The 19865-nt window shown below is 35.2% G+C and overlaps 1 protein-coding gene across 12 annotated transcripts in view; it reads left to right on the forward strand.

The window, feature by feature from the left end:
- The window catches only part of CHD9 (chromodomain helicase DNA binding protein 9), a 233048-nt gene that overhangs the window by 162818 nt on the left and 50365 nt on the right, over positions 1–19865 (forward strand). For all 12 annotated transcript variants that reach the window (XM_042920638.1, XM_042920644.1, XM_042920637.1 and 9 more), the window contains 8 exons: positions 1783–1959; positions 3098–3241; positions 3361–3616; positions 4926–5136; positions 7188–7383; positions 10660–10827; positions 11537–11716; positions 17752–17862. In XM_042920638.1, coding sequence (XP_042776572.1) covers positions 1783–1959; positions 3098–3241; positions 3361–3616; positions 4926–5136; positions 7188–7383; positions 10660–10827; positions 11537–11716; positions 17752–17862 — 1443 coding nt within the window. The remainder of the gene's footprint in view (positions 1–1782; positions 1960–3097; positions 3242–3360; positions 3617–4925; positions 5137–7187; positions 7384–10659; positions 10828–11536; positions 11717–17751; positions 17863–19865) is intronic.

Below are 19865 nucleotides of genomic sequence, written 5' to 3' on the forward strand. Positions count from 1 at the left end.
CTTCTTATCTTCCCTATCTGAACTTGGGGGTGACCCAGAGCTCCACCTTCAGACTCTTTCATATCCGTACTTACTCCATCAGAGGCTCCATTCAGTCCTACAACTTGAGTACCATCTGTACTGCTAGAAGCTCCCAAATCTTATCACCAACTCTAACCTCTTTCCTGAATTCCAGAGTCCTATCCAAATGCCTGTTCAGCTATTCCACTTGGATATCTAGTAGTCGCCTCAAATATAACATGTCCAAAATCCTGAGTTTTCTCTTTGTAGCAAATAGCAGCACCACCTTCTAATTGTTCAAGATAAAAAAATTCTGGGGGCGCCTGGGTGGCTCAGTGGGTTGGGCGTCTGACTTCGGCTCAGGTCATGATCTCACGGTTCGTGAGTTCAAGCCCCGCGTCAGGCTCTGTGCTGATGGCTCAGAGCCTGGAGCCTGTTTCAGATTCTGTGTCTCCCTCTCTCCCTGACCCTCCCCCGTTCATGCTGTCTCTCTCTGTCTCAAAAATAAATAAACGTTAAAAAAAAAATTAAAAATAAAAAAGATAAAAAAATTCTGCAGTTAAGCTTGAATCCTCTTTATCTCATTCTATACCTATCCATTAGGTAGCTCTCCTTTCAAATCCTTTGGGATCTCCTTTCAAAATACATCTAGAACTGAATACTTCTCATGACTTCCCATGATGATCTCTTGCTTGGATTACTATGGCAGTCCCTTAATGGGCCTCTATGATCTGTCCCTGGCCTCTTTCAGACTATTTTTACCATAGAAGCCAAAATTACTCTTTTAAAATACATGTCAAACCATGTTACTCTTGTCCCAGAACCCCCCAATAGCTTCTTGCTCAGAGAAAGAGCCAAGTCCTTAGCACACTTTCATGTCCCAGCACAGCTCCATCCCCTTCACACTCAGCAGGTTTCAGCCACTCTGGCATTCTTACTATTACATGAAGACTGCCAAAGATATTCCCACATGAGGACCTTCATGCTTGGCTACTCCTTCCAAGAATGCTTTCTCCTCTAGATCTCTAGGTATCACCTGGGTTTCTCCCTCATCTTCAGGACTTTGCTCAAATGTCACTTCTTAGTAATGGCCTCCCAGCCAATTCATAACATTACAGTGGTCACCTCTGACCCTACACTTATTATTTATCCCTGTTTTATTTCACAGCGCTTATCACTTTGTAACTTTTTAAAAAAATTTTTGTTTTTTTCTCAATGGCTGTGTCCTGAATTTGAATCATTGGGATGTAAGTTCCACTTGGATAATTATTTCTGTTTCATTTACTGCCATATCTCCAGCATCTGGAGCAGGGCCTGGCACATAGACACGCAATAAATATTTGCTGAATACATGACTCAGGTGGTTAATTTTGATATCAACTATTTATTTGCCATTGTATGTGTGAACTCATGGATATAAATGATAAATGTTAAAATTGAAATTTCACTGGCCAGATTTTGTAATGGCCATTTCTTTCTTGATCTAAAATTGTTACTATAACTCTTAAAAACTATAAAACATTTTATCAGGGAATACTTACTTGAATATAATTATAAATTAAATAATTGTGTTGGTATACATTTTTTACATTATTCTTGAAAACACTATAATATAGTTTTAATGCTAAATGTCCTCATTTAAAGAAAATATATGCATATGTAAAAATTTCAGTGGAAAATGTAGCAGATGTCTTTAGATGTATTTTTATGCAATTTGACAGGAATTAAAAATTGTGATGAAGACATTCTAGCAAATTATTGTATTTGATAATAAATTTCTAGGGGCGTATCATTCGAGGAGCTTACAGATTCCAAGCCATCATCACCACTTTTGAAATGATTCTTGGTGGCTGTGGAGAGCTAAATGCAATTGAATGGCGATGTGTGATTATTGATGAAGCACATAGGTTAAAGAATAAAAATTGTAAACTTCTTGAAGGTCTGAAACTCATGAATCTGGTAAGTAACTTATCGTTATTTTGACTTAATTCAGTTTCTTAGCTACGTAGTGAAATGCAAAGGCAGAGAGCTAATGCTAAATGTACTCCTTTTTAAGTTTTAGAAGATGGTTATATCTGATTTCTGTCTGGTAATTGAGGTTTTTTCTGTTTTCTCTTACGGTTTAATTACTAAGGAACAAAATTTCACATGCTCAGCATATATTGGTTACAATTAATAAATGGCATTTTTTAAAGTCTTCTTGCTAGTGTGTTTGCTTATTTCAAATCAGAGTCTTTTCCATTTTTTTAACATTTTCATTTAATTAACATCACATAATTAGTACACGGACACTTGAACAAGTCACTCCAGTATGCGGAACTACATACAGGAACACATTGAAGTCCTTCTTTTTATGCCCCATTGATGCCCACCCACTAGTTCCACTCTCCACTCCAGTGTTTATAGATGAGTGTATATCTTTCTAGACTAAACATTTACTGGCGTATACCTACATATGCAGATATACAGATACATATACAAATATTTAGCTTGGGGATTTAGAGATACTGTCAAATCAAATTTTAAATGATAATTCATACTATCATCAGAAATATCTTGTCTATTTCCTATTACTATTATGTTCAGTTTGTAATGCAACTCTAGTTTAGAAGCATATTCCAGTCAGCTCTTCATATTGTTGCATTGTAGTCTTAATGATTTGAGGCTTGTTCTTCTGTGAAAAGTCCAGTGATGTTTAGCCAAATGATAAAGAATGAGAACCATTTTGCATACAAATTACCATGCCAAGAATGAGTACTAAAGAAACAAATAGCTTCTTTGTTCTTGAAAGTTCTATTTCTTTGAGAAAATATAAAATATGCTTGTTAATTATTTAGAAATTTTCTTTTAAAAGCATGAATAGGTAAAAATAACCTGTAAAAGGGAAGTATTACAAGAATGATAAGAGTTTTTTAAAAAGCAATTGAAAAATTAGTGAAGATTTGTGGGTAGAGATGTATTTTGAGTTGACTCTTGAAAATTATGGTTGGGAAAGATACTTGCTTTTGAAAAACATTGAACATTTGATAACCTATGTCAGCTTTCATATAATTTTAGTACTGTGGTATGTGACATGAATTATTCTTGCTTCATGTAGGAACACAAGGTGCTTTTGACTGGTACACCTCTCCAAAATACAGTTGAAGAACTATTCAGTCTTCTTCACTTCCTAGAACCTTTAAGGTTTCCTTCCGAATCAACATTTATGCAAGAATTTGGGGATCTGAAAACAGAAGAACAGGTATCCTCATTGGTCCTTGTAAACAAAGGCATCAAATCTCTTATCACTGTGATTGTGTTTATGTATTTGTAACTAAATGCACATATACGTTATGTATCTTTTCATCATTTTTTATGCAGGTGCAAAAACTTCAGGCTATCCTGAAACCCATGATGTTGAGGCGATTGAAAGAAGATGTGGAGAAGAAGCTGGCACCAAAGGAAGAAACCATCATTGAAGTGGAACTTACTAACATTCAAAAGAAATACTACCGGGCTATTTTGGAGAAGAACTTCTCCTTTTTATCCAAAGGGGCAGGGCAGACCAATGTACCTAATTTGGTCAATACCATGATGGAGCTCAGGAAGTGCTGCAATCATCCATATCTTATCAAAGGTAGCTAACAAGGATTGCAAACAAATACTTGTTTCTTTGAACGAATGCTCGTGAATTAACGACAGCAACACCACCACCACTACAGCTGCAGTGGCTGTTACGAGGAAAGGCAGTGATGTACCACTCTTGGTGTTTCAGCATCAGGGTGCCCCATGATTGCATGCTAGGTTACAGGAGCAGGACTTGGTTCAGTCTAATGTGGACTGGACTTCCTCCTCCAATAGAATCCTCCTCATGGGCAAAGACAGCAAAGCCTACCTTTGGGCCTCTGGGTTTACATTTTTCTTTTCCCTCGTCCCTTTGCAGTCCAGGTCTCCAGTTAGTGTCTGTTTTTGTGCTGTAATCATGTTGCTTTTTAAGGTCTTATTAAGTTCTCTACTAATATTCTCTCTGTACATCTTTTCACTTATTTCTGGGAATATTATCCCATCTTTATCTAAGACATATGGTTTCTTAGCCCTATAATTAACTCTCTTTCAATCCTGTTATTCTTTAATGATCAGACAGGCAGAGGGAAGGCAAAGAGCCTTTAATACTGATTAGACTCTCTGGAGGAAGTATGCATCACAGAGACCTATAACTTGACTTCCCTCTTAATTGTCCTTGTTTTGATGGCCAGCAAGGATACCTACCCATAGACACATCCAGATTAATTGTGATCACCCTCGATGATCACTGTCGTATTGGTATTTAAATAATAGATGTTTGTTTAAAAATACATGTTTACTCACCTAAGGTTAAGACCACATTTTCATTAATTCTTTCCCTGATAGCATTCATTAAACATTTAGCAAACATGTGGGGTACCTGGGTGGCTCTGTCGGTCGGTTGAGCATCCAACTTCGGCTCAGGTCATGATCTCGCGGTCTGTGAGTTCGAGCCCTGCGTCGGGCTCTGTGCTGACAGCTCAGAGCCTGGAGCCTGTTTCAGATTCTGTGTCTCCCTCTCTCTCCGACCCTCCCCCGTTCATGCTCTGTCTCTCTCTGTCTCAAAAATAAATAAATGTTAAAAAAAAAAAAAACATTTAGCAAACATAAATTTATATAAGGCATTATGCCCGGGGTCCCGACAGATAATAAGATGCTTTAAGACATTGCCCATATCCTCAATGAAATTATAGTCTAGTGTTGATGGGTGTTTAGCCACAAACATAAATAATACTAATAAAAACAGTGTACCTATCATCAGAAAAGTATAATGTGTTACAAAAGCACAGAGGAACACTAATTTTGATTTGTTTTTAAAAGAGAGCAACTGGGGGCTGCCTGCATTTGTGCACTGAGGCTGTCTTCTTACGTGTCTTTGACAGGTGCTGAAGAGAAAATACTTGGAGAATTTAGGGATACGTATAATCCAGCTGCTTCTGATTTTCATCTTCAAGCAATGATCCAGTCTGCTGGTAAACTGGTCCTTATTGATAAATTGCTTCCCAAAATGAAAGCTGGAGGTCATAAAGTGCTCATCTTCTCTCAGATGGTACGCTGCCTTGACATCCTAGAGGACTATCTCATTCATAAAAGGTAAGGCGTATTCATCTACTGAATTATACTATGAATTACACTAAATACATGCTGCTAAGGATTTGGCATCAGTGTACTGTAACCTAGCTCTACTCACATCTTTCTCTTGATCTAAGAATCCATTTAATTTGTAAGGATTGCTTAGGATGTTCAGGATGTGTCAGGTGTTCTGTGTATGTTGTACATAGTCGGAGGGGCTAAGGAGACTGATTAAGTAAACTTTGTACATTGATGGGTACTTGTTGACCTAGGAATGGGTTTTTAGTTTACATTTTATTGATTTGTAAATTTTGGGGTAATGACTCTTTAAATGGACTTATAACCATCTTCAAAAATAAAAGAAAATGGTTCACCTTTTCAGGTCTTTCATTTTAATTAGAACCTGAACTCGCTGCACTTTCACTCTTGCCATTTACCATATGACATTTATTCATGCTTTAATCCTTTCTGATTTGTTTAATGTGGAATTTTGTTTTGGTTCGTGACAATAAATCTTAAATAGTGTCTAATCAGTATTTAGATGAAAAGGATATTTATCATAAGGATATGTTCTCAGAACATTCATGGTCTAGTCAGATATCAACATATTTCCATAAAAGGGAATCTGAAGATGCAGCTGTAGATTTTAGTTCAGCAAATTTTGACTCTTATATATAAGTAAACGCCTAGCTAGTTGAGATTATCGGAAAGTGTGTAGTTCGTTTTCGTTTTTTATTTTATTTCTAGTTCTATTTTTAGTTTCAGTGTTACACTCCTTTAGTCTATTTTCAAAATACGTATTATTCTCAACTTTATATCATATGAGATAAAGTTGCAATATTCCTAAGAATAGCTATTCTTACATTTTCTTTATCTTCTTACACAAAGAACTTTATAAGATAAAGATGAATCTCATGGAAAACCCCAAATTTCTTTAATGTCACAAGTCATGTTATTGAAGTCACACCCCCATTTCACAGGTAGTAGAGACAACAGTGAGCTCCTGCTGAGACTCTAGTAAATTACATGTATAAAGAAGTGCCTTGAACCACAAGAGGTGTGGCAAATGTGTGTATCCCCCTTCTAGTTCCTAAAGTTTTGTATATTTTAATTTTATTGATGTCTATGATTTTCTGAATTTTATGTGAATGAGAAAAGATAAAAGAAGTGAAAAGTTAATTGCTTAATAGTAATGACTCTAAAGAATTAGCATTCAAGGCATCTGGGTGGCTCAGTTGGTTAAGCATCTGACTTCAGCTCAGGTCGTGATCTTGCAGTTCATGAGTTCCAGCCCTGCGTTGGGCTCTGTCCTGACAGCTCAGTCTGGAGCCTGCTTTGGATTCCCTCTCTCTCTGCCCCTGCCCCACTCATGCTCTGTCCCTCTTTCTCATACAAAAATAAATGAACATTAAAAAGTTTTTTAAAAAGAAAAGAATTAGCATTTTACAGAATGATTTGGAATGATCCAGAAAACTTTGGATTTTTTGAAGCAAATTCTTAATGTTTCATATTGTTAACATCTTGAAAATTTGTTAAATGTTGAAAGCTGTATTATTATTTTCAGATCCTTTTAATAAACAGACTTGTTTAAAAAGATGAAAAAGAAAAGAATTAGCATTGTAGTTTGCCCTTGATAGATACATAGTTTGCGATCAAGTATATCTTGAGAGAATAACATGATTGAGACAGAGAAACATTGGGAAGTTTCCTGAGGTTTTATGAAAGTCTTTGATTTTTGTTTTAAAAAAAAATTTTTTTTTATTATAATGAGATTAGCAAGGTAGTTTTTGCATGTTTTTTTTTTTTTGAATTCCAACTTCTGAAAATGATATTATGATGGTATTTTAGTTATACATCAGGAATGCAGAGATTTTGTGTCTTTATATTACTTTGTATTTTCTCCCTACCACCAACACCAAGAGTTAAAAAACCATAGAAACTGGTTGGGTGATATTGCTTCTTAATTTTATAGTAAATATAATGTTGCAGGAGAACTGACTTTACATCTGATAGAATGTATGTTTATTTTCATTATATTCATCTAACTAAATGTATGCCATTTCATTTGATAGATATTTATATGAGCGAATTGATGGAAGAGTCAGAGGGAACCTGAGACAAGCTGCTATAGATCGATTTAGTAAACCTGATTCAGATCGATTTGTTTTCCTTCTGTGCACCCGAGCTGGTGGGTTGGGCATCAACTTAACTGCTGCTGATACATGTATAATTTTTGATTCTGATTGGAACCCTCAGAATGACCTGCAGGTAAATACATTCCTTGGCTAAGAGAATTAAATTTCTTATTGGCAGGGGGGCGGGGCACCTGGCTGGCTCAGTCAGTTAAGCATACAACTCTTGGTTTCAGTTCAGGTAATGATCTCACGGTTTGTGAGTTTCAGATAAACATCGGGCTCCATGCTGACAGTGCGGAGCCTGCTTGGGATTCTCTCTCTCCCGCTCCTTCTGCCCCTCTCTGCTCACGCTTGCTCTCTCTCAAAAATAAACTAACTAAATAAATTTCTTTTTTCATTCCTATAACTATTCTTGATACTCCACCTCTTGTATTTTTATCTGAACAAACTACCATGTATGTTTCCCTAATAGGTTAAATTATCTTAATTTTAATTTAATGATAACAAAATATACTTATTTAGATTATACATTTAGGTTATATATCTTCTAAATAGGTTTACTGACTTGAGTACAGTATTTGTTTGAAGTCTGTTATGTAAATTGGAGAGAGCTTTAAGAATAACGTCTTTGCAATAAATAAAAATCCCAGAATCTTACTTTCTGAAAAATAAGCGCTTATCCTAATTTCACCTTCTCAGTCATCATATAATGTAGTACGCATAGAATTAAGACCTAATAGACCATGCCTTTTTATGAAATACAGAATTAAGGTATACGTGTAAGTTAGGACAATACTTGGATCTCATAGAAATAGGAATATTAACAGAGTGATCAGATAGCATCAAAGTATGCAGAAGATAAGCATCGAGGAAAGATATGAAAACATGAAGTTTAAGAGAAATTCTTTTATTGTTCATGGTAGTCTTTATTGTATTGAAATTAATATTATTATTACTTTAGGTAGTTATAATTCCAAATTGTTACTGAGAATAAACCTGGCTTTCTAAAAAATAAGATTTTAACTTCTTATTTGTGTAACTATATGTATTCTAGTTCAAAATATCAAAGATCCAAATTTAACAGATGAGACAAACTCTATAGAAGGCCAGTTAGTAAATATTTTGGGCTTTTGTAGATCACATAAGGTGCCACACATTCCTTGTTGTTTGTTTCTATAGTCACTTAAAAGTGTACAAGCACTGGGTGGTTCAGTTGATTGAGTGTCCAACTTTGGCCCAGGTCACGATCTCACAGTTTGTAGGTATGAGCCTTGCATCAGGCTCTGTGCTGATAGCTCCAAGCCTGGAGCCTGCTTCGGATATTGTGTCTCCCTCTCTCTCTGCCCCTCCCCCACTTGCATTCTGTCTCTCTCTTTCAAAAATAAATAAACATTAAAAAAAATTTTTTTTTAAAGTGTAAGCCATTCTTAATTGGCAGGCCAGATTTGGTCCACAGGGTGTAGTTTACCAATCTGTAGGATAAACCCCAATCATGATTATTTGCCTGTTGGGTACATATTTATATTAAAATTGGGGCGCCTGTGTGGCTCAGTCGGTTGAGCATCAGACTTCAGCTCAGGTCATGATCTCACAGTTTGTGCGTTCGAGCCCCATGTGGGGCTCTGTGCTCATAGCTCGGAGCCTGGAGCCTGCTTCTGATTCTGTGTCTCCCTCTCTCTCTGCCCTTTCCCCACTCATGTTCTGTCTCTCTCTCTCTCTCTCTCTCTCTCTCTCTGTCAAAAATAAACAGTAAAAAAAATTTTAAATTACAGTGCATGTGATGTTCTAAAATAAACATCTAAAATAAAATAATATAAGTACATTATAGAACCTGGAAAAACTGTATCAGAAGTTGGGGACAACTTCTCCCTCTCACTTGGTTTTTCCTACTAATATAGATCTACTCTTTATAGGCTAATGAAAAATTTGGCCTCTTATACTTTCCCTAGACCTAGAGCAATGTTGTTCACTCGGAATTCTGAGTTCTAAAGAGCATGATAGAATAAAGATGTCAAAAAGAGTATAGTATCAATGCCACCTATAAATTGTAATGCCACAATTTATGACAGTCTTCTGAAGATAATGGGAAGGTGATTAATAATTTGGGAGAAAGACCATTGATTCTGTGGAACCCTTAGAGTCTAAATTTATTACATAAATTTTAAGTTTAGGGGCGCCTGGGTAGACTCAGTGGGTTAAGCATCTGACTCTTGATTTAAGCTCAGGTCATGGTCTCACAGTTCATAAGATCGAGCCCTGCGTCAGGCTCTATGCTGACATCATGGAGCCTGCTTATGATTCTCTCTCTCCCTCTCTCTCTCTGCCTGTTGCCTGGTAATGCACACACTCTCCCTCTCAAAATAAACAAATATTGGGGCACCTGGGTGGCTCAGTCGGTTGGGCGTCCAACTTCGGCTCAGATCATGATCTCACAGTCCGTGGGTTCGAGCTCTGCATCAGGCTCTGTGCTTACAGTTCAGAGCCTGGAGCCTGCTTCGGATTCTGTGTCTCCCTCTCTCTCTGCCCCTCCCCTGCTCAAGCTCTGTCTCTGCCTCTCTCAAAAATAAATAAACATTAAAATAAATAAACATTAAGAAATAAATTTTAAGTTTAGTAAGACTTCAAGATAAAATATGAAGCTCTTATGTAATCTCTGATGTCTTTACTTCCAATGTATCTACATATTAAATAATTTTTTTCTTTGTTTAAGTAAAATTTAGGTCTCCAGAGGTATTCACTTTAAGTTTTTATCCCCCCCCAAAGTTTTTATCCCCCCCCCAGCTTTACTAAAGTGTATTGAAAAGTTTATTGATAAGGTAGTAGAAAAAAAATTGAGAAATTTAGGGTTAGATTTTAAATTTAAAGCTTGAGTTGCCAGCAGTTAAAAATAATGTTTGTAGAGCTTATATTACTGTCTAAAATTATATTGATGGTACCCTCTTTAAAAAACAAGAATTCTGAGGGCGCCTCGGGGGCTCAGTCAGTTAAGCGTCTGACTCTTGATGTCGGCTCAGGTCGACATGGTTCATGAAATGAAGGCCTGTGTGGGGCTCCGTGCTGACAGCATGGAGCCTACTTGGGATTCTCTCTCCCCCTCTCTTTGCCCACCCCTCAAAATAAACAAATAAACATTTGAAAAATTAAAAATGATTCTTCATGGATTTATATGATCTGAAATAAAAGCTTAAGCTTTAACTTATTGCTGATTGTGGAATCCTTTCTCATTTTAGTAAGCACTGTCTTCATTTCAGAAAAGGATATAACTAATTCAATAGCAAGAGTTTCTAAAAATTCTTCCATACTTTTGTATTCCATTGAGATAGTCTGTTGTTAAATGCCTTTTGTATAATGCATTTTGTGCTATTTTGTAAAATAAATTGAATCTATAACTTTTTTTTTTTTTTTATAGGCCCAAGCTCGTTGCCACAGAATCGGTCAGAATAAAGCAGTTAAAGTTTACCGACTAGTAACTCGAAACTCCTATGAGAGAGAGATGTTTGACCGAGCCAGTCTGAAACTGGGTCTAGATAAGGCTGTGTTACAGAGCATGAGCGGAAGAGAAAGTAATGTTGGTGGTGTATGTATATTTTCTTTTTACTTGGAGCTTTTATGTTCTTATTTGCTTTTAATTTAACCTCAAGTTGCGTATCATTTTATTCTGGTCCATCCTGAACACTAAATAGATGCTTTTATGTAAGGAGGCATTTCAGAATAGACCCATATTTAGCTAATGCTTGTGAATCATTTTCTGTCATATTGCTACAGGCCTTGTGAACTCTGAGAATGTGTTTTCAAGGTAGAAAGTCTTTGCTGTGCTTTTAGGTTGTTTGTATCATGGCATAGCAAAACAGAATTGGTGAATTTTTCTACATTATTTCTATAAACAGTTTTTCAGCTTTTTTTCGGTGTCAAACTACTGGCATTGGCTTTGTTTTGTTATAAGTAAGGTTTTTTTGGCATTTTTTTTTCCCTCAAGATTGTTGTCTCATATCTTATGCTTGTAACAACTGTAGAATCCTACTACTAAAAAGAACATTGAGAGGTTACCTGCCCTATAGGCTTTGTTGTAACTGAAGCTATTATAGGTACAAGGCAAATCTTACTTTAAAGATAATAAGGAAAAGTCAACAATTTCAATGTATTCTTTCAGAGAATTCTTTCTTATTTATACTGTAAACCCAAATGCAGTTTAAACATGACTCTTTGTATTTTGAAATTTTTTAGGGGTGCTTTCTCATTTTATGAATTTCAAAATAATATTGTTACCAAAACTATTTTCTCTTTAGATTCAACAGCTTTCCAAAAAGGAAATAGAGGATCTGCTTCGAAGAGGTGCATATGGTGCTATTATGGAGGAAGAAGATGAAGGCTCTAAATTCTGTGAGGAGGATATCGATCAGATTTTACTACGTCGTACAAAAACTATCACAATTGAGTCAGAAGGACGTGGGTCAACATTTGCCAAGGTAACAGTGAGTGATATTTTATAAATATACCAGTAATGTTTACTACTAAAAATAATTCCACTCTTACTCTACTAATCATTTGCAGAGTACCTACTTAATGTTTAGGAAGTAAATAAAATGTTCTTTTCCTTCATTTCTTTTTTCTGATTTCTCATATCAAATTTCACATATACTGGAGTAAGAGTAATAACCAGGAATAGTTCTATGTATTAGAGTAGAACACTTAAAATAAGATTTAGAAATTAAAGAACATCTATGCTGAAGTCAGAGCAAAATGTAAGAATGTAGGTTAAATCATCTTACGTTAACTGACAGTAATTTCAAGTACTTAAAGAAGAGAAAGGATTTCTAATTTCATCTTAAATATTTAAATCTAATCTGGGGAGGGGAAAATTTGTGTCTGGAAAGGAAGTGTTAATAACTACCTTACTTGGGGAAAACATTTCAAAAGTTTACTAAATTCCTAGATTCACCTCTACCCCCCCCCCCTTTTTTTTTTTTTTTACAAGGAGACATGATAAACCTATATCTTATATTCATCTGAAAAGTTTATTATTGCAATATTCTGTGTCACCTGCACTGATTCATACAGGCTTTCTCCTTTTCCCTTTACTTCCTTTCTGTATCCCCCTGTCCACTTTCAACCTGGAAGTCTATCTTTATCTTTATGGAGAGCTCTGTGTTACAGCAGGTAGTATAGAGACTATATCCAAAATAATATCAGTCTTCAAATGAAAATTTTTCTCTTATATTCCTTCAGCAAAAATGAAATCATGTGTCAGGTACTTTGCTAAATACTGGGAATACTAAAATGAAAGCGTTCTAGTTGCTGAAAAAGTAGAGAAGAAAATGATTAATTTTGCATAAAATTGAAGAGCCAGAGAGTCAGGAAAGCCTTTGCAGAAAAATAACATCTGAGTCTTGAAGGCAGTGTGAATTTCATTGTGTTACAGAGAACATCACAAGAAATGAATCCTGTGTTGCTAAACTATAAGGAAGATTTCAAGGACTATGCATAGGCATGTGTAGATGCACAGGGAGATGAAAATGAAAGGATTAGGGAAGGTTAGATCCAAATTGTGAAGGGCTGAAAAAATTCCATTTTGAGGAATTTGAACTTGATCCTGAGGCAGTTAAAAAGCTTTTAAATCCCTTCAAGCAGAAAATGGACAAAATGAATGCAGTTTAGAAATTTAATGCTAGCAGCAGTGTAGAGAATGAGTTTGAAAGGAGGAAAAACTAAAGGCAGGGATACCGATTAGAGGCTTATATAGGATACAGTGATGGGTGAACTAGGGTAGCGGAGTGCCACTTGAATCAACAGGAGTTGATGACCAGTTAGGAATGTATGGAAGGGGGAATCAAAAAGGACTTGAAGATCTCAGGCTTAAGTAGCTAGAAGGGTCATGGTATCCATAAGTAAAATAGAGAATGCAAAAGAAGGAAGTTTATGTGGAGAAAACAATATACTGGGCCTTTACAGGGGATCCAAGAGGAGGTGTCTGGGAGAGTTGTTTAGGATACAGATAGAGATTTGAGAGTTCACAAAGAATAAACCTGAAAAAAGTAGTATTGTGGAAACAAAAGGAATAGTGCAGAAGTATAAGGCTGAGAACTACAACTGGTCACGATTGGGTAGATGTACCATGGCTTTGGCTTCTTTCCTGAGAAATCTTGTTTACTCTGGGTTCCTCGGCTCTACCCAAGTTGTCAACACACTGCGTCCAGCTACTACAGAAATCACCATTGTTGGTTATTCCATGTCTAGAGAAAATCTTAAATTTGTTTTATTTTTTAGTTAACGTAGGCATATGTAAAGTGTTTAACGACCACAGGAGATTCCCAAGTTTACCATGCTAATGAGAATCATCATGAAAGTCAGAATACCAGAGTTTGAATTCTGACTCTGAAGCTGAGTGACCTTGGACAGTTAACCTTTAGGAGTCTTTCTTGTCTTTAAAGAGGAGAGCATAGGGGCATCTGGGTGGCTCAGTCCGTTAGGCTTCCAACTTTGGCTCAGGTCATGATCTCGAGGTCTGTGAGTTCAAGCCCCACATCAGGCTCTGTGCTGATAGCTTGGAGCCTGGATCCTGCTTCGGATTCTGTGTGTGTGTGTGTGTGTGTGTGTGTGTGTGTGTGTCTCAAAATAAATAAATAAATATTTTTTAAAAAGACAGCGTAATAGTCTTGGCCTTTTCTACTTTATAATAAAGTGCTAGACGAGTATTATTTTACTCAAGTATACTCTAGTCATAACCAGCTGTGCTCTAAGAATGTGAAATACTTAAGCATTTAAATTTCTATTTGAAATCCTCAGACCAGGGAGTAACTTGTATTTGAAAAAAGAGCCGGCTGAAGAGGTGCTTAAGTAGCTGAGCGAGTCCAGAGAATTTGCCTGTAGTTGTCCTAGAATTTGTTCATTTCCACAGTTGTGTGGGAATGCCACTATGTAGTGGACATTTGGCATATTAGAATATGGCACCAGTATGTAGTGGCACCAAAGGTGCAAAGTTAGTAGTATTTTATACTTTTTCCTGGAATTTCCAGACTTCCTCTGTGCTCAGTTATTCTTAGTGGTTTGGATAAATGAAGTAATTCCAATCCATCTCTTTGCATTATCAAATAATTTTTAAAAGAAGCCATATATATGGAGCAGAGTGCATAATGAGACTATTCAGACTTCGTACATATCCATCAAATAAAACTCCTTATTGGTAACTTGAACTTTATTTTGAGGTAATTTTCATAAGGGCAATAAGGTGGATCCTAGAAATAGAAATGTTCTAGTCTGATTTTTTTTTTTTTCTGGTATCGAACAAGACTTTGAATTGCTTAATTTACAAAAACAAACCAGTCTGTATCAAGCTTCAGTGGATTGCTTCCTTGTAAAGGCCCTTCTGTGCACCCACTATCTTTCTGCTACTTTCTAATTTAGAAAGATGGATTTCAGCATATAAAATACCTTCCTTTGTAAATAATAAAAGGATTTAATGACTAGAGGAAAACATTTAAGGAAAAATATTTTTGGAGGAATAAAAATGTTAAGATTTAACATTTGGAATTAATCGGTAAACCTATACCTGATAACATCTTCTACAACAGGCATTTTATTTTTATAGGCATTAATTCATTAAAATCCTTCAGAATTTTGAAAGTCATCTTGAAAATAGGCTATATGTCATTTGACAATAGCATCTAAAATTATTTAGAAATATTTTTTAATTTTATTTGAAAAGTAAATTTATCATTTTTCTTACAATGAATATAACAAAAGCTGCAATTGTGAAGGATAGTTTCTTCCAGGTAAATTATTTTAATTATCAACAGTTACCTGGTAGCAGAATAAAAGTGATCATCCACAGTAACATAGGACTTTTTTTAAGATTAGCAATCATAATCTAATATGTGCCAGAAATCTAATTGTTAATTTTTAATGGCTTTTCATATTTAATGTCTTTTCCTATTAAATGTCCATGTAAAGCAGATGCTCATTTGCTAGCTTTGTTAAATCTCAAGAAGCATGTTATCAGTGAAACTATATAGTACAAAATAAAACCCAAAGAACCTCAGTGAACTTTTCAGTGTTCCTGGAAGTTGATGAATCTAATTAATGAAGATTTGAAAGTATGGATATCATATGTCCTCAGTTATGAGAAATTCATTTCTGAATTAACAAGTAGAAGTCCCCTCATAGTTTAAGAATTACTTGAGCAAATTTAGATATCTCTTCCTTACACTCGTTCATAATACTTTGTCATCAAATACATCTATGCAGATGATGATGGCTACTACTTTTCATTTTATCAAGTTGGTTAGCCTGTGCTGTTTTAAGTTGGATATGGGTTTTTATAATATGTATTTTATCATGAAGAGGAGTCTGGCTGTACTATTTCTTGTTGCCACTGTGACAAATCACCACAGCACACATTTATTCTCTTATAGTTCTGGACGTCAGAAGTCCAAAATGAGTCTTTACAGGCTAAAACTCCAGGTGTCAGTAGGATGGGTTTTCCCTGGAGGCTCCAGAGGAGAATCTGTCCAGCTTTTTTGAGTGCCTACGTTTCCTGTTTGTGACCATATTATTCCAGTCTCTGCTTCTATTGTCACATAGCCTTTTCCTCTTATAAGGACAGTTGTGATTACACTTAGAGCCTACAAAGCTATAGTTTTAGAGCAAGCAAAAAAACCAAAAAACAAACAAAAAAAACCCCATAAAATTTAAATTCATTTCTTTTTTTTAAATTTTTTTAATGTTTATTTTTAAGACACAGAGAGACAGCGCACAAGCAGGGGAGGGGCAGAGAGAGAGGGAGACACAGAATCCGAAGCAGGCTCCAGGCTCTGAGCTGTCAGCACAGAGCCCGATGCGGGGCTCAAACTCATGAATTGTGAGATCATGACCTGAGCTGAAGTTGGACGCTTAACCAACTGAGCCACCCAGGCGCCCCTTAAATTCATTTCATTAAAATATTTATTGCTATCACTTCTGTTTCATAAGTATGCCAGCAAAATGTACATTTTAAACATTTATAATATTTCAACACTTCTTATATAGCATCTTAATAACCCAGCCTCAAAAGAATGTTTGATGGAATGAATATACTTAATATTTGGTAAGTAGTGTCATGAACAGAATCTTTTAAGTTCATAAGAGGCATTTAGGATTTTAATTTTGTTTCTAATTCATTTGTTAGACTCAGTCTAAAGATTCAAAGTACAAATATAGACAGTGGTATAATAAAACCTGTATACTTATCACTCAGCTTCAATAAGTATCAACTCATGCCAAACTTGCTTCATCATTACCTTATCCATCCTTCATATTATTTTAAAGGAAATCCCAGATAGTATATATACAGGCATATGTATAATATATATGAAGATTTCTTTAACACACCCACAATACTTACCATTACATTCAAAAATCAAATTCACAGTGATTCCTTCATATCATTAGTGTTCCACTGTTCAAACTTTCAGACTTGCAGACTTACCTTGAATGTCATAAATGGCTTGTTTGGGTATAGCTGCTTTATCATCTCTTTAATGTGTAATTTTCTTTTAAAATGCCATCAAGATGGGTTTTTTAATGAAGATTTTTATCATTTGATTATATCCCAGATAATTAAGCATTATCTGTAAGCCATTTACCAATTATATTCTCTTTTGAAAATAATTTGACTACATTCTTCCCTTTAACTCTTGTAAGTGTTCCCATGCATTTTTCAGGCTCTTTTCTTTTTTAAAGCATCACGTATCTTTACTGTTTGTTTCATTTTTATAAAGCACTTTGATGACTTCCTTTGAAGTGGCGTATCTATTTTCAGGGACTTAAGTTTCAAATAACGGTTATTAGTTTGTAAGTGACAGTGTTGAGCTGCAATATCTAAAGTTTGTTCCAACTAAAAGATTGTATGATTTCTACAATATTTAAGAAAGTAAATCATCTGTATTTTTTTTTTGTTTTTCTGTAATCTCTTAAATTTTTACAATGACTATGCAGTATTGTTGTAAGGAAAAGCATTTTAAGGTAAAGACAGACTGATTTTTTTTTTATTTCTTATATCCTGTATTGCATTTTCTTTAGGAGATCTATCTCTTTAAAAATATGATGGAAATAAAGTAGGAGTATACCAGAAAATGAACTGTATAGGGCAAGCAGTTTTGAAATTCTTGTTCTAACCTAATTTCTTAATATTCATGTAGTATATCTAGAAAGCGTATCTCTGTCCTGTGTAGCTTCTTGACCAAAGAGATTTGATCCTTACTTATCAAAAGCTTGAGTTAAAAACAGTAATAACTTACTTAATCCTTTCCTAAAAACTCCAGCCTATGTTGGCAGTGAGCCTTTTGCCGTGAGCAGATACTGTGCTGTTTCAGACCATAGCATTTGGAGTATCCTTTGAATGTATGTGTGTATGCTGAATTCAAATTCTATCCCCAATAAATGTGAGGAGATAATGTTGTAAATATACTTTGATAGATTTTCCTCTAAACTTCAAAACATTTTGAAAAACTGCCATTATGTATTTCAGGCGAGTTTTGTGGCATCTGGAAATCGGACAGATATTTCCTTAGATGATCCTAACTTCTGGCAGAAATGGGCTAAAAAGGCAGAAATAGATATAGATGCCATCAGTGGCAGAGTAAGTATTTCTTTCCCTTTAAAAAATTATCTATTAGGATACTTTCTCATATTATTATAATATTTTAAGGTATTCAACTGTGTACTTACTGAAATAAATTTACTTCATAAATAAATTGATGTGGAGTATCTGAATGATCATATATTGAGTTAGGCACTGCTTCAATTTAATACCTCTGGTATCTATCATGATAGGTTGTAATACAGGGAAAATTTAAGTTTGGATACTCATATTCTTAAAATTGTAATGTGTTTTTTAATTTGTAAAATGTTTTCAAATCATCAGTTATGTTTATTTTGCTCTTTAACTTTGTTTCCTTGGAGTCCGCTCCCATTAATGATGATCCAGTCAGATACAAAAGGAGAAAAAAAAACAGTCAAGAAAGTGGCAAAACTGTTTCTTTTTTAACTTTACTTAGAGCTAAGAAAGGGCCAAAAAGCTAAAATACAATTTGTAGAACTAATAATAACATAACTGTTTACTTCATAAGACACCTGTCTAATTATGTATAGGAATCAATGTTTGTGAATCTTATCTATTAGCAAGATAACTGCTAAATGATTAAAAGAATTCTATATTAAGCATTGGTGCATGGGATCTATTTTAATAGATAGTCTTTTTAATTAAAATGTAAAACTTTACAATGAGAAATAATACCACTGCCATACACAATCGTTACTATTTAATGTGTTTCAGAAATATGTGTAATTGTATGTGAAACAAATAAGTAAATTTGAAACGATATTTATAAAAACATCATTATTTACATATGGCATGTTTATATGTCTAAAAAGGCAATGGAGGGGCACGTGGGTGGCTCAGTTGGTTGAGCATCCGACTTGGGCTTGGGTCATGATCTTGCAGTTCGTGAGTTGGAGCCACATCGGGTTTGCTGCTGTCAGCCTATCAGCGCAGAGCCTGCTTCAAGTCCTCTGTCCCCCTCTGTGTGCTTTTCCCACACTTGAGCTCTCTCAAAAATAAATGAGCATTTAAAAAAAATAAAAATAAAAAGGCAGTGGAATCTGGAAGCAATGGAATTTTTTACTCATTAAAAGTATAGGAGTGCCCTGATGGCTTAGTCGGTTAAGCCTCCAACTCTTGATTTCAACCCATGTCATGATCTCACGGTTCATGAGATCAGATCCCATGTCTGGCTCTACACTGATAGCACGGAGCCTGCTTGGGATTCTTTCTGCCCCTCTCCTCACTCGCTCCCTCTCACTCTTTCTCTCTCTCTAAAATAAAATAAACATTTAAAAATAAATAAATGAGTTTAATGAATTAACTGGATAGAAGATAAATACACCACTTAGCCTTCTTAAATATTGGTACTAACAGAAGTAGAAAAATATAATGGAAGAAAACATCTATTCACAGAAGGAAAAAAAGATACCAAACACTTAGGAGTATACTTACTGACAGATATATGTGATTTAGTTAAGTAAATTATCAAATTTAATTGGGAGATTTGTCAGTTGGCAAGAAAACTACATATTTTAAGCATTTTAAGAGTTTGTAAACATAGGGGCACCTGGGTGGCTTAGTCGGTTAAGTTTCCAAGTTTAGCTCAGGTCATGATCTCGTGGTTCATGGATTCGATCTCTGCATTGGGCTCTGTGCTGACAGCTCAAAGCCTGGAGCCTGCCTCGGATTCTGTGTCTCCCTCGCTTTCTGCCCCTCCCCCACTCGTACTCCTATCTCTCTGTCTCTGTTAAAAATAAATAAATGCATTTTTAAAAAATTTAAAAAAAGAGTTTATAAACATAGAAACGCAACCAAAATCAAAATGTTAACAGTTTTTTCATATAACCAGACAATATGTAAAGTTTCCCTGGAAAAATGAATTGTCAAGAATATTAAATGTTTATTTTAAATGCACTTTTAGGAACCTGTCTTACAGCAATAATCATACAGGTACAATGATAACAACAGTACAGTGATGTTCATTGCCACATTTTTTTGTTTTAGAAAAAACTTACAAACTAATTAAACCTCTTACGATA

This window comes from Panthera leo, chromosome E2, assembly GCF_018350215.1.
Source record: "Panthera leo isolate Ple1 chromosome E2, P.leo_Ple1_pat1.1, whole genome shotgun sequence".
Taxonomy (NCBI): domain Eukaryota; kingdom Metazoa; phylum Chordata; class Mammalia; order Carnivora; family Felidae; genus Panthera; species Panthera leo.